The sequence below is a fragment of the Canis lupus genome, chromosome 26 (genome assembly GCF_003254725.2).
Source record: "Canis lupus dingo isolate Sandy chromosome 26, ASM325472v2, whole genome shotgun sequence".
Lineage (NCBI taxonomy): Eukaryota > Metazoa > Chordata > Mammalia > Carnivora > Canidae > Canis > Canis lupus.
This window is the reverse complement of record NC_064268.1, coordinates 17,617,265-17,631,687: the sequence shown is the minus strand read 5'-3', so window position 1 is coordinate 17,631,687 and position 14,423 is coordinate 17,617,265. Positions and strand designations below refer to the sequence as shown.

The 14,423-nt window shown below is 58.0% G+C and overlaps 1 protein-coding gene across 7 annotated transcripts in view; it reads left to right on the top strand.

Moving 5' to 3' along the window:
- FAM222A (family with sequence similarity 222 member A) overlaps positions 1-14,148 on the top strand; it is a 56,587-nt gene extending 42,439 nt beyond the window's left edge. For 6 of the 7 annotated variants that reach the window (XM_035706357.2, XM_025474264.3, XM_025474266.3 and 3 more), the window contains 2 exons: positions 11,293-11,397; positions 11,562-14,148. In XM_035706357.2, the coding sequence (XP_035562250.1) occupies positions 11,293-11,397; positions 11,562-12,847 (1,391 nt within the window). In that variant the 3' untranslated portion in view covers positions 12,848-14,148. The remainder of the gene's footprint in view (positions 1-11,292; positions 11,398-11,561) is intronic. The other variant, XM_025474267.3, reaches the window with a different exon arrangement.
- The last annotated feature ends 275 nt before the right edge of the window (positions 14,149-14,423 follow it).

Genomic DNA, 14,423 nt, shown 5'->3' with positions numbered 1-14,423 from the left:
TTCCGCCTTTGGGGCGATTGTAAGGCTGCTGTGCATGTTTGAGTATACGTTTTTGCAGGAAAAAAAAAAAGTTTTTGCAGGGACCTAGGTTTCCATTTCTCTTGTGGGTAAACCTAAGCATGGTATTCTTTGGGCACATGGCAGCTCTCTGTTTGACTTTTTGAGGAACTGCCAAACAGCTTCCGAAGCAGCTATGCTGTTATATGTGCCCACCAGCAGCGTATGCAGTTCTGGCTTCTCCACGTCTTCACCAAAACTTACCACCTGGCTTTCTGATTCTAGCTGTCCTACTAGGTGTGAAGTGGTATCTCACTGTGGTTTTGATTTGTGGCAGGGGTGTTTTGATTATTGACTCAACCTCTTTATTGGTTACAGGTCTGTTCGGATTTTCCACTTCTTCATAAGTCAGGTAGTTTGTGTCTTTCTAGGAATTGTCCATTTTATCCAAGTTGTGGTATTATTACATTAAGGAACTAAAATAAATTGGTAAAAGAGGTAAATGACCTTTGTGGAGAAAACTTTACTCAGTGATTTTTTTTTAAAAGACCTAAATAAACATAGATATATATCCTGCACATGGACAGAGATTCAGTAGGGGGAAAAATCAATCCAGTCCTTACATCCTGACCATGTGTGTGTAACTTGAAAAGCTGACTTTGAAGTTGATAAGAACAAAAGGCCAAGAATGGGCAAGGTACTTCTGACAAAGAAGTATAAGGGTAGGGGACCAGGCTAGTACTGCCCTGGCTTACGGCTGAGGTGGTGGGATGAGTACAGAGACAGAGGGAGCCAAGGCATGGACCAGTGTGCAATGTGAGCTCAGTCTGGGACAGAGCAGTTCTCTCAGACCTGTGGGGATGGACATGTACTGCTGGAACCTCTGGTTAGCCACATGGAATGAATGACACTGGAGCCCTACCTCACACCACACACAACAAGAAATTCCAGACAGACTAAAAATCTGGTACCCTGCAACGAAAAACCATTATCATTCTTTGAAGCAAATTATGAGGAATATCCACCAGGAAGGATTTGCAAACGGAAAGGGGGAAGGAAAAAAAAAAAAAAAGAAAACTCAAAGGAAACAAATTGGAACGCATTAAAATTAAAAACTGCAGCTTGGCAAAATGCTCCATAAAAAAAAGTCAGGACTAGCCAAAAATTGAGAGAGTGTGTCTGCAGCACGCTTGCAATGGACCAGCATCCAGTACAGAGCCAGGGAGGTGGCTGCAGAGAAAGAGAGAGAGAGACAGAGAGAGCGACAGATAGAGAGAACACGCACACAAGTGAGCATATGCGCACAATGGGGAGGGGTGGAATGTGGGAGGGGGCAGGGCACACGGGGAGGAAAGAGCAGGTGAGTCAGACCAACACGGTGGTGGATGGAGACAAAGGAGGGATGAGGCGCAAAGGAGGGATGAGGCAGCAGTTCCAAAGGGCAGCGGGCAGGCGGTGCAGCAGGCTGGGCACGGGGAGACGGTGAGGAGCAGGCTTTCAGAGGCCCGTCAGGGAGCAGGTAAGGGAAAGAGAGAGCAGGTGAGACGCAGATGAGACACAGGTGAGCGATAGGAAGGTCAGGCTGCAGAGGGATTGAAGTGCCCCCAGCCCTGCCTGCAGGGACCCCTTGGGCACTCCGGGGCCTGGAAGGCATGTGTGGATACACACGTGTGCCTGTGAGCACCTGCTGGTCTTCGTATACAGGATGGCCCTGAATATCTGGGCACATGTGGCTTCACGCTGCGCCCCTAGCATCTGCGCCCGTGTACGCGTGAGCCTGCATACACATGTACACACAGGGCTGGAGAACGTGAGGATCCTTTCTGCAGCGCCCAGGCATAACCACTACCCTGCACTGCCTCGTCTGGTCCAGAAAGAGCTGGGAGGAGGGGGCCAGCCTTTTCTGAGCGACTGTGATGTACCAAGATTTCTGACACGCATTCTCTCACTTAATCTCCACTCTATACTCTGAGGGCAAATGGAGGGCAGAGAGCTGCGGTCACCTCCCTGAGGTCACCCCCGCTGGTCACTAGGGCGCCTGGATTCACAGCCCGGTCAGTGGGCTGGGCGCAGGTCAGGGTTGTTGGCAGCCACCCTCGTCCCTCCGCACATCCCTCCCAGTGGAGGCCAGAGGACAGCTGCATCTGCCCTGGCCCAGCCGCCTTCCCCCACCCCCTTCCTGGGCGGCCTCATTAGGGATTCTGCTGGTGCCACCAGCTAATTAGTGTCACGTTAATTGAGCATTCAGGAGGCTGCCACCTCCAAGGGCAGAGTGTCGGCAGCAAAGGGGAATGCAGATGCGGACTGCTCCTCCCTGTGGGCTTGGGCCAGGTCCTGTGCTCAGGGACCCCTTATCCCCTGGAGCAGCCAGGGACACCCCTCCCCCATTCAGCAGCGTCATGCCCCTGTGGCTTCCCCAGCCTGAAGGGAAGAGGCAACAGGCAAAATCTGCAGCCGCATAAGAAATGATATCTGCTGAACACCTACTGTGTGCCTGGCACACCTTGAGTCCTGCCACTCCTGTGGGAAAGCTACAGTTAGCTCTGTCCTAGAGTCAGAAAAATCCAGGGCTCACCGAGGGAACAGCTTCTGTAGACCAGTGTCCAGTGGCATTCAGCTGGGCAGCAGTGGGAGAAGCCCAGAGCGTGGGAGCAGGAATTCCGGGCTGGCATCTTCCCCCACCATGCCCTCCTCCACCTGCCCCTTGGTGAGCGAGTACCACAGGCCTTCCAGGGCAGAGTATCACACGGACTTCAGCCACCTGTGATTTGTGACCTCTTCATCCCCTTAAAGATGAGAAACTGAGGGTCAGTTTAAGTGGCCTGGCCAAGGTCACCCACCGCATGTGGCAACGCTGCGCATCAGTCTGCCCTGGCCACCTCCAGCCAGAGTCCGAGCTTTGCACCTGCGCTGTCTCTCCAGCAGAGCCCCTGCCCCTCCACCCACACTTCTCCCCTCCTGCTGGGGTGCCACCGAGTCCCGCTCTCCTGTCTCCCTGCAGCAACACTAAATCCCACTCAAAGGGCTGCTTTTAATTGGCTTAATATACTCGTTAATAACCACGTCTCTGTAACGCACCTGTAAAAAGCCCATAACATTAACGTAATGGCAGTGACAGCTCATCTGCGCTTCCAGCCAGGCTTTTAAATTTCCCGACAGGACTTTAATGGGGACTACAGGGCAGGGACAGCCCAGTTCACAGGGCGGGTGCTGCGGTTTCTGCTGCTCGGGAGTCCAGGTTCTGTCTGCTGCCGCCCCCCGCAGCCTCCTGGAGGCCTCAGAACAGGGATTCACTGGACTCTGCAGCACTTTCCAAGCACCTGCTGTGGTTCCAGAATTTTCCAGGGGTCAGGGATGAGAAAGCAAGGCTTGCCCTTGGTCTATAGACCAGAAGAGAAGTCAACGGACAGTTACAGCCTGGGAGCCTCAGGCAGAAGGGGAGTTTTACATCCCCACTAAGATGTGGAGCATCAGAGCCAGCAGCCCGGGGTGGCTCTGAGCAACACTTCTTGCTCCGTTCTCCCAGCGTGTCATTCAAGCACCTTCTGTGTACCAGGCACTGTATGGACAGCTCCACCCAACCTCAGAATCACCACTCTTTTTTTTTTTTTTAAAAAAGATTTTATTTATTTATTCATGAGAGAGAGAGAGAGGCAGAGACAGGCAGAAGGAGAAGCAGGCTCCATGCAGGGAGCCCGACGTGGGACTCCATCCTGGGTCTCCAGGATCACACCCTGGGCTGAAGGCCGCACTAAACTGCTGAGCCACCCAGGCTGCCCAGAATCATCACTCTTGATCAGGAACTTGCGGGAGGAGGGTGGAAAAGGGAGCTGGAGATGGGGGATTTCCCACCAGGGTGTGGGAGACAGATGGACACAGACCAATGAGTAGGGTGTCTGCCTGAGGTGAGCATAAGCAGGCATCATTCCAGCTGTGCTCTAAAGGACCAGTTTTTGGTTACCGAGGGGAAGCTTCTCAGTGTGAGACAACAGTCCGGAGCCATTGCATCCATGGTGCCCAGGGAATGGACGATGGGGCTCAGAACTTGGCTCATGGATCCTTTCTGTACCACGAGAGCTCTCAGACTGGTGGTGTGTGGTTTGCCCTGCTCAGTGTTTGAGCATAGCTTCAAGGGTGCACACCTCTGGGCAGGGCACAGCTCCCTGGCCCACTCCCAGCCCATTTGTCCTCCAGTTCTCAGCAAAAACATGCAGGGAATCACATATGCAATCCTCACTTGATACCCTGTTACCTGAATGTCTACCCCTCCCCTTCTGGAACCCAGGGCCACATCCCAGGCTACCGTGAGGACATCAGAAGGGCAGGGCTGTAAGGATTTGACATCGTGCCTGGCCCAGGGGACACCTTGTGTGTGTCCAGGGGCCTGTGGGAAGGAGGGCTGCAGAGGGAGCTCAGGGTCACATGACCAAGACCTCAAATGCCATCCTGAGCGGTTCAGACTTCACACAAACAGGGGCTCAATGGAGTGTCTTACAGAGAGGCACCCTGAAAATAGGCCCCTTTTTGGTCTTCATAAAAACTCTCTAAGACCAGCATCAGTATCCCCATTTTACACACAAGAAAACTGAGGCTCACAGAGGGGTAGCGGCCCACCTGAAGCCACACAGCGTGTGGTAGAGCTGGGATTTGAGCTCAGCCCACATTTGCCCCCCTCACCATGATGCCTTCTCAGAAGGCTGCCAACCGCCCTCTGTGCTCTGCTCCGGGGCAGAGGCGGCCTGACGGTGGTGGTCGGGGCCCAGGCAAGGAGCCAGGGAGGCCTCGGGCTGCTCAAGGCCCAGGGAAGAGGAGCAGCTTTGAAGCAGGCGGCATGACGCAGGCATCAAGGGCGGGGCCCGGGAGAAGGGAGAGCTGCGTGCCCGATCCCCAGCCTCCCCAGCCTCGCTCGACACACACGGTCACCGCCAGGCCCTGGCGACTGCAGAAAAGCACAGAGAAGAAACAGCGCACGCCCTCACCAGCCGGGCCCTGCTAGCACCGCAGGCTTTTTACTTCCAGCCTCGGTCTGAGCCCCTTCGAGAGGAAGGGAGGGGGACCGCGGGCTCGTGGGTACGGCCCCCCTGTAACCTCTCTCTGTCCACGTACCTGTACTGTACACCTTTGCCCGCTTCGTCAGACTTCTGGAACCCAAATTTTAGTGCCCAGCGAAGTACATTTCTGCTGTGGATCTGCTGGGTGCTCTGTCTCGTGGGAACAGTCAGGTTGCTCCCGGGCCTTCTTCCTAAGACCCCTCATCCTGCCCGGTTTTCAACCCAGTAGCCAGAGGGGTCCCATCAAAACTCAGAGTAGGTCATGTCCCTCCCTAGGCCCCTGAGGAAAAGCCCAGGTCCTCACGGTGCCCCAGCCCTCCCCCCTCTTCTACAACCCTTCCCTGCTGACTCGGTTTCCCCAGACACACCTGGTCCCTTTCTGGCCCTGCTGAGACCGCCGTTGCGTCAGATAGCCAGAAGGCTCACTCTGCCACTTTGCAGCCTTTCCTCAAGGGCCACATTCTCAGAGACGCCACCTTCACACCAGGCACCCCTCTGTCAGGTCCCTCCCCGCCCCCTACGCCCTGCTCTTTTGCTTATGGTGCTTGCATAACAAATTACTCCCAAATTCAGTGGCCTCCGACAGCCATCTGCTGTGCCCGGCCATACGGACAGGGCACAGTGCAGAGGGTGTCGGGAGCCTTCGCCAAGCGCTGGGGTATGGCTGCTGGGAGTGGGGCTGGGAAGGCCCAGGGGCTGGAATCTTCCAAAGGCTTGCCTCCTCACACATCAGGTGGTTGATGCCAGCAGCTGGTTCAAGCACCCACACATGGCCTCTCCATGGGGCCCGGGCTTCCCCGAGTACACTGGCTGGGTTCCAGGGACGGACACCCGACAGACGGACAGACCCACCTGGGTCTCCATGCGAAGCCACGTTGCCTGTAACCACGCAGCCAGGACCAGGACAGCCCGTGGCACTACGTCTGCCACATCCCCCTCAGTAGAACGGAGCTGCTGTTCTTCCCTGTTTGTGCAAAGGAAAGTCCGCCTCCCCGGTCTGGCAGGAGTGCCGAAGAATTTGTGGGCAGGTTTTAAAACGACCACACCTACTCTGCCCTCGTTCCCAGGGCCTGTGGCTTCCTGACGTGCTATATATGACCGTCGCCCCTGCTAGACTGTCAGCTCCATGAGGGCAGGGACTTCGGTTTGCTTTGACTGGGGCTGCTTCTCCGTGGCCCTGTGCGGAGCCTGCACAGCCAAGGGCCCGGGAAGACATCTGGATGCGAGGCTGGAGGGAGGCTTCTGGGAGCGGCTCTCCTGGGGCTGTCTCCTTGGCTTGGTTCCTCCAAGGACTAATTCTCCCAAGTGTGGCTGGCAGTGAACAGAGGCCCACAGCCGGGATGGGTCTGTTTGGACACAGCCTTGTTGTCCAGTAAGATGTTTCTGGAAACCTATTATGTGTCCTGTAGACGTCGGGGACACAGCAGTGAGTGGGCCAGCTCAGGGAGCCCAAGTCTGGGGGTGCAGAAGGACAAACCCAGGGCAATCAGAATCTGCTGCCGTGACCAAGTCCAGGTGCTTGCTGGAACCTCTGGTGGGGTCCCCTAGTCCAGCCAGGGGTATTGGGCAGGGAGGGAGTCACATCAAAGATAGGCCCTGGGTTTCCCCAACAGGCCCCCCGCTTCGCTGCCACACATCAGCTCTGTGAGCACTGCCGCCTATCCTCACCACTGCTTAGAGAGCCCTTCAGGAACAAGGCATAGAGTAGGAGCTGTAGACTCCTAGGGCCACAGTGACATGACACCCATGCTAGGTTTGAGACAAGGGACTCCAGCGACCTGCAGGGGCTGGTCCATGCCCCACACAGAGGCACTTGAATTCATAACACTGAAGATCCCTGAGCACATGCCCAGGCAAGACCTGCCCAGGGCAGCCAGCTGGCAGGCTCTAGGAGCAGGCCGAGGGTGGGAATGACAGCTGCCTGGCCTGCAGCCTCTGGCGGGTCACCTCCCACCTCTCTGAGCCTCCAGGCAGACTTTAAGGTCCCTCCTGGGGATGCAGGTGGTGAAGGGGACTTGGCAGGAAGCCAAAACAGGGCCACATCTCAGCTCCGCCCCCCAGCAGTTGCATGGTCTCACGAAGCTCTGAGTGCCCTTCCTCGTCTGTAGACCGGGGGCCTGGTCTAGGTGTCTACTGCAGTGTAACTGCTTGCTTCAAAACTTGGTGGCTTAAGACATCCACAGACACGTAGCATCTCTCACAGTTTCTGTGAGTCAGGGATTCAGGGTGGCTTAGTTCTGCTCTTTGCCTCCCGTGAAGCTGTAGTCAGGATGCCAGGGCTGCACTCATCTGAAGGCTTGACCGGGGCTGGAGGACCTGCTTCCAGAAGGCTGCCTCACACGGCTGCGGGTGGGAGACCCCATTTCTTTTCCTGTGGGCTTCTCCATGGGCTGTTCTGTATCCTCCTGTGGTGGCTGCTTCCCCCAGAGCAAGTGATCTGAGCGTGTGAGTGACGGGAAAACCCAGTGCCTCCATGACAGTCACATTGCTTCACCTCCACGGGACTTCATAGGCCACATGGGTCAGCCCTGCTTGGACTGGGAGGGGACTGCACACAGGCACGAGTACCAGGAGGTGAGGAGGATTGCAAAGGGGGTGTGGCAGACCTTGGAGGCTGCCTGCCAGATGCTTTAACTGGTCTACTTCCTCATCTGTAAAATGAGGGCCCCTGGCTCTCAGAGTGGTCAGGTGCTCCAAACAAGAGACGTCAAGAAAAGCTGTGGACGCAGAGCCTGGCTCATACTCAGGGCAGCCTCCACTGGCTCCCACAAATGCCGGAGGGCCCAACCCACCCCCATGGAGTCCTGCCGACCCACTGGGGCCCAGACGGTCTCCTCTCAGCAACTGGGAACCAGTAATAGGCAGGACTTTTCTCCCCCCTCTCTTCTTCTTCTTAAAGGTTTTAAACACCTAATTTATTCCATCCATTAGATAGATTTTGTAGATTTAATCATTTTCACAGTTGGTGGCTCATTGGATACTCAAGATAAACTCCAAATGAAAGTATAATGGTGAGGACAAATGAGTTTTCACACCACAATGGCAGAAACCTGCTTGGGAAGAGGGTTTAAGAGGAACAAAAATACATACAGATATATTTTTTTTCCCCGGCAGCCGCTTTTGCTGACTATAGTAGGTTACCACAGTTAATTTCACCAGTTTTGTTCATCTGTAAAATTGCATAAAAGTGACATTTTTGTGCTCATTATAGCAACTGCTGATTTATGGCTGGTAAATGAAGAGCTGGTCCCTTTTTTGCGGGACTCTCCGAGCGGTGCTAAGTGCCCATGAAATTGCTTGTATAATGTAGTTTAAATCCAATCTCGGAGAAAGATTCCCCCGTTGGCCAAAGTGACATTTCCATTCTCCACACTGAGTTTATTTTAGGCCACTTAGGAGGGGGCTGCCCCAAGCAGGGTCAAGACAGAGGCCTGTGGCCCGCCAGGGGTCAGCTCCACCTGCCAGGTCTGGATTAGGACAGAGGGATGAGGGGCACTGGCCTGGGCTCCTTGGGAGGCTGAGGGCTGCCTACCTCTCCTCTGCCTGCTGCCCTGCCCAGGTCAGACCACATTCCTGCACCTCAGGGTATAGGGGAAGGACCTTTCTATTTTTTTTTTTTTAAGATTTTATTCATTTATTCATGAGAAACACACACAGAGGCAGAGACACAGGCAGAGGGAGAAGCAGGCTCCATGCAGGGAGCCCGATGCAGGACTCGATCCTGGAACTCCGGGATCATGCCCCTAGTCAAAAGCAGATGCTCAACCGCTGAGCCACCCAGGGATCCCAAGGAAGGACCTTTCTAATACTCATGCCGGCCCCTGCCCCTACCCCTCCCCTGCTTAAAACCTTGCCTGGCTGCCGATGGCCCAGGCAGGGCTTCTCCAACACTCCTTGTGGAGAGGATTTCCTGTTCACCCCAGGATGTTCAGTGGCATCCCTGGCCACTACCCACTGGATACCAGTAGCTGGGGTGGAGGCTCCCCTGACCCAAGTATGAGAATGGAACACATCACTAGACTGACCAGTGTGCCCTCGGGGGGAGAACCATTGCCCTACAGTGAAGAGGCCCCCTCTGCACCAGCCCAATGCCCTCCCAGGCCCTTTCTTCCACATGTCTGCCCTGGGCATCTGCTCTCATTCTGAATTACTTACAGTTCCCACTCGGGACATGCTTCCTCACCTCTGGACCCTTGCCTTTGCTGTTTCTTCTGCCTGAAATAGGTTTCTCTGCTCTCTCCTCACCCCTTTCAACATTGCCTTAACTGGGATGCCCTTTCTTCTAGAAAGCTGTCTTGATTTCCAAAGCCTGGCTGAATGAGGCTCCGCTGTATCCCCAGATGCCTGTGCCTTCCTATTGCAGCACACGTTTTGCTCAGATTGGCTGAGCCCAACAAGGGGATTGGGGGTGAGGCTCTGGAAAGATGGGATGTGGGGTGAGGCCTTCCAACTAATGGGGAGGAAGGTGGTGGGGTCTGCCCTCAGCCCCAGCCACAATGCCAGGCCCACCTGTGCTGGTCAGACGAAGGGCAGCCCAGGGCATGTGGGTGGCTCAGTTGGTTGAGCATCTGCCTTCCTGGGATTGAGCCTCGCTGGGGCTCCCTGCTCAGCTTCTCCCTCTGCCCCTTCCTCACTGCTTGTGCTCTCTCTCTTGCTCTGCTGTCTCTCTCAAATAATTTAATTGAATTTAAAAAAAGATAGCGCTAGCCCCTGCCCCTTCCTCCCCAGGATACCATTGTCCCAGGCAGATGGGGAGGGTGTTACCACTCCCAGCGTAGAGAGCACCTGCTTCTACTAACACACCCCACCATGCACAACTTGTTAGAATTCGCAGCCACCCTGGGAGGCAATGTCCCCAGCAGCATCACCCCCTTTTTACAGATAAGGAAACTGAGGCTCAAAGTGGGGAAGCCCCATTCTCAAGTCCCTGCACTGGGGGTCACTGGTGGGCCCCAGGGGTGCTCATGGGGCAGGAGGAAGGCAAGGTGCTGTGGAGACCTTGAGGGCCTCCCTCGCTCAATGGCCCAGACAGCCCGCCACCCTCCAATACTGACCGTGTGCCTCACGCCCTCTGCTCTGCTCATTCCCTCAGGCCACCCCACAGGACTGGCACAATCATGATCCCCATTCCACAGGTGGAGAAACTGAGGTTCATCCAGGCAAGCCATTTGCCCAGAGCCACAAAGTGCCACAAGCAGACAGGATTCTATGCAGCCGACCACTTCTAAAGCCCGGGGTCTTCCCCTCTATCTCATGCAGGTCCCTGCTCCCTTCCCTACACAGGGAGGGGCTTTGGATGCCAGAAAGTGGGGGAGGGGGGGTTTGCCTACCAGCAACCCTCCTCCCCCATGGCAGGGGCCAGTTGTGCCACCAAGAGTAGGACAGTCAGCCTGTCACACAAAGTGCATCCTCAGCCCCATGCTGACAGCGTGCCGAAAAAGCAGTGATTATCACCACGCTGGCCTTGCAGGTGATGGGCAGCCTCGGGGAGGGGCTGAGCAGCCAAGGTGGGTGAAGTCCCTCCTCGCCTGCCTCCTGGCTGAGCAAGGGCCTCTGAGCAGCCAGCGGAAGGCTGCAGAGCGCTTCTGTCTGCCTTCTCCGGGTGCCCCGTTCCAGGCCTTGTGCTGGGCTCTGTGCACGTAGCTGCACACTTAACCAGCCCGTAGAGGTCGGCACGTCATCATCGCCCCATTTTACAGATGAGGGAAGGGAGGGGGGCACAGAGAGGATAATGAAGAAATAGGAGGAGTGGCCTCCCTAAGGACGTGGAGCCCCTGGAGCTCCTGCACTGTAAGGGGAGTGTGGCCTGGCACAGTCTCTTTGGCAAACTGCGGGGCATTTTCTCCTAAAGCTGCATGTTCCCCTGCCCCGGATCCCCCTCCTGGGCATAGTCCCAACAGAACGCACCGGATCTGTGTGCACCAGACTGCGTGGTGCTGTGTGTATCGGCCCCAAACTGGAAACGGCCCAGATGCCATCAACGGTGGGAAGGATGAGTACACTGTGACGTAGTGTCCCACACGAGGACCGCGCAGCAGTGAGAAAGCACAACCCACCGCCCCCCAGGCGAACCCCACAGACTACCTTAAGTGGCAGAGGCCGATGCCGATGGAGACGCATGGCCGGATTCCATCCCCACCCTACAGACACTGCGTCAGAAGTCGGGACAGCTGTTGGCTTGGGCGGGGCCGCGGGGGACTCTGGGGGACTGGACACTCTGGAATATCCCATCTCTGGGCCGCAGGGGTGTCACAGGACTGTGTTCCGTCAGTGAAAGTTCAGCTTATGATGTGTGCGGTTGCCTTCCCGGACTTTACACCCGATCCAGAGCTTCGCAGTGAAGGAACAGGTGGAGGAGCGAGGGGATGGATGGGGAACTGACGGAGGGAGGGGCAGAGTGAGCACCGTGGGGCGGGGGGGGGGGGGGCACGGCCTCGAGGCCTCCCCGGGTCACGGGGCAGGAGGGGGGCAGCTCTCACCTGCACTTTCCTCTCCGGCTTGTCCCCCCGACAGGTGAGACGGCGGCCAGCTCCATGCATTCGTCCCGCTACCCGAGCCCGGCCGAGCTGGACGCCTACGCCGAGAAGGTGGCCAACAGCCCGCTGTCCATCAAGATCTTCCCCACCAACATCCGGGTGCCCCAGCACAAGCACCTGGGCCGCACCGTCAACGGCTATGACACCAGCGGCCAGCGCTACAGCCCCTACCCGCAGCACGCCGCCGGCTACCAGGGCCTGCTGGCCATCGTCAAGGCCGCCGTCTCCTCCTCCTCTGGTGCCACCGCGCCCACCGGGCCCGCCAAAAGCGTGCTCAAGAGCGCCGAGGGCAAGCGGACCAAGCTGTCGCCGGCGGCCGTGCAGGTGGGCATCGCGCCCTACCCGGCGCCCAGCACTCTGGGGCCCCTGGGCTACCCCAAGCCGCCCGAGGCGCCCGCCCCACCGCCCGGCCTGCCCGCGGCCGCCGCCACCGCCGCCTCCGTCATCCCCCTGCCCGGCCGCGGCCTGCCCCTGCCGCCTTCCAACCTGCCCTCCATCCACAGCATCCTGTACCAGCTCAACCAGCAGTGCCAGGCCCCGGGCGCCGCGCCCGCCGCCTGCCAGGCCGTGGCCGGGCCCCACCCCAGCCCGGCCAAGCACGGCCCCGTGCCCGGCTTCCCCGGCATGGCCTACTCGGCCGCCGCCACCGGCCTGCCCGACTGCCGGAAGGGCGCCGAGCTGGGCCAGGGAAGCGCGGCGGCCTTGACATTGGCTGCGGCCACCAAGCCCGCGGGCTACGCGGACGGCGGCCTGGATTACCTGCTGTGGCCGCAGAAGCCGCCCCCGCCGCCGCCCCAGCCGCTGCGGGCCTACAGCGGCGGCACGGTGGCCAGCAAGTCCCCCGAGGCCTGCGGGGGGCGGGTGTACGAGCGGGCCAGCGGGTCGCCCCTCAACTGCGGCATGGGGCTGCCCACCGGCTTCACCGTGGGCCAGTACTTCGCCGCGCCCTGGAACAGCGTGCTGGTGACCCCCACCAGCGATTGCTACAACCCGGCGGCCGCTGTGGCGGTCACCGAGCTGGGGCCGGGGGCGGCCCGGGAGCTGGCGGGGCCCTCCGTGGAAGCCCTCTCGGGCCTGCCCAGCAAGAGCGTGTGCAACACGGCCGTGCTGAGCAGCAGCCTGCAGTCGCTGGAGTATCTCATCAATGACATCCGGCCGCCCTGCATCAAGGAGCAGATGCTGGGCAAGGGCTACGAGACGGTGGCTGTGCCCCGGCTGCTCGACCACCAGCACGCCCACATCCGCCTGCCCGTCTACAGATAAGGCCTGCCCGGCGGCCGCACGGACAGACGGACAGGGCGCCGAGCGGGGAGGCAGGCCGCGGAACAGGGTGGGCGGCGCACCGGGGCACCCGACCTCGCCCTGTGCCCGAGTGCCCGTGGATGCCCACAGGGAAGCCAGGCTGGCCGCCGCTGCCGTGCGGCCACCCGATGGGGAGCAGCAGGGCGACCTGGCTCCCCTAAGCCCCTCCCTGCCATCGGCTGCCCTAGGACATGGGAGGGCCCAGGGCAGCCACTGCCGTCCACCACTTCCTCCATCCAAGCTGGCAGAGGCAGGGAGAGAGAAACCACTTTAAAACAGGAATGGTTCTTTCTGGCTTTCCCAGGAGAGGGGCTCAGGCCAGGGTGGGATACAGGAGGACAGGTGACGGTCTAGAGTCAGGGTGGGGTCAGAGCAGCCCCCCGGGGGTCAGACATCTCCTGCCCCCACGAGCTCCCCAGTCTCCTGGAAAAGGAGCAGAGAGAGGGTAAAGGGAGTCACAGGGCCTACAGTGTCCCCCATTGGCCAATCCAGGTGAAGACCACTCTAACAGAGGCTCCAAGGACTACCAGGCCCCCTGCTCCTCCTCCTCCTCTAGATCCTCCCTCCCCTCCTCCCATTCCTTCCCAACACAGAATTGTACCCCCGTCCCCAATCTCTCCAAACCCTGTACTACCACCTTCCCCCTTCTCTCCGCATCTTACAGGGCTGCTGGGCACAGCTGTACAGGCTGTGCACTGCACAAGGGCACCTTGTCCAAGGAGACACCATTTGCATCCTAGACTTGTATATTTATTATGGCAATTTTCTGAATCTTGAGGAAGGGGTGCCATTTCCCCTATTCGCACAAAGGCACCACAGGGGCTAACGGTGGGCCTGCCATCTTAGACACCAGTCAGAGGGACCCTACCCTGCCTTCTTCAAGGGTTCTCCTGGGAACCAGCAAGGAGGCAACCTACTGGTTTTAGTTGGGAGACTTGATCCAACTCCTTTCCTGCGAGCTGCCCTCCAAGGCCTGCTGCACACCACTGAGGGTAGGGGCGGGGGAGGCAGGCAGGGACACCCCCCAACCCTCACCCGCTGTTACATCCCCCAGGCCCGAATTCCCCAAACCCCGGCCCCTCTGGCACTCCGGAAGCGGTACTGTATCTCTCCAAGGCCTGTTCAAGCACTAAGTGCATTTACAAATCTCTGAGAATGTTTTTTTTTTATACTAAAATTGACCATTATATTCTACTGTGAGAAGTGCAGTCTGCACTATATTGTTTTAAAAACGAAGAGAAAGAAAAAAGAAGGAAAACACAGATGGTGTCTCAGCTGTGGCATTGTTCTGTAGCTCTCGCTTTGTTCTTCCTTCCTTCCTTCCTTCCCTTAGGAGGGAAACGGGCTGCCTCCTCCCGCGCTGGCCGGGCACAGAGCCCCGAGGAAGCCGGCCGGGAGCTCCTGGCACCCACTGCTGGGCATTCCGTGCCCCACTTGCTTTGCCAGCTCTTTAGAGGTGGACGCCGTCACGTTAGCACACAGGCCGAAGGCCACTGGGCCGTGGCCAGCGATCAGTCTGCAGAGTGGTGGGGGCAGA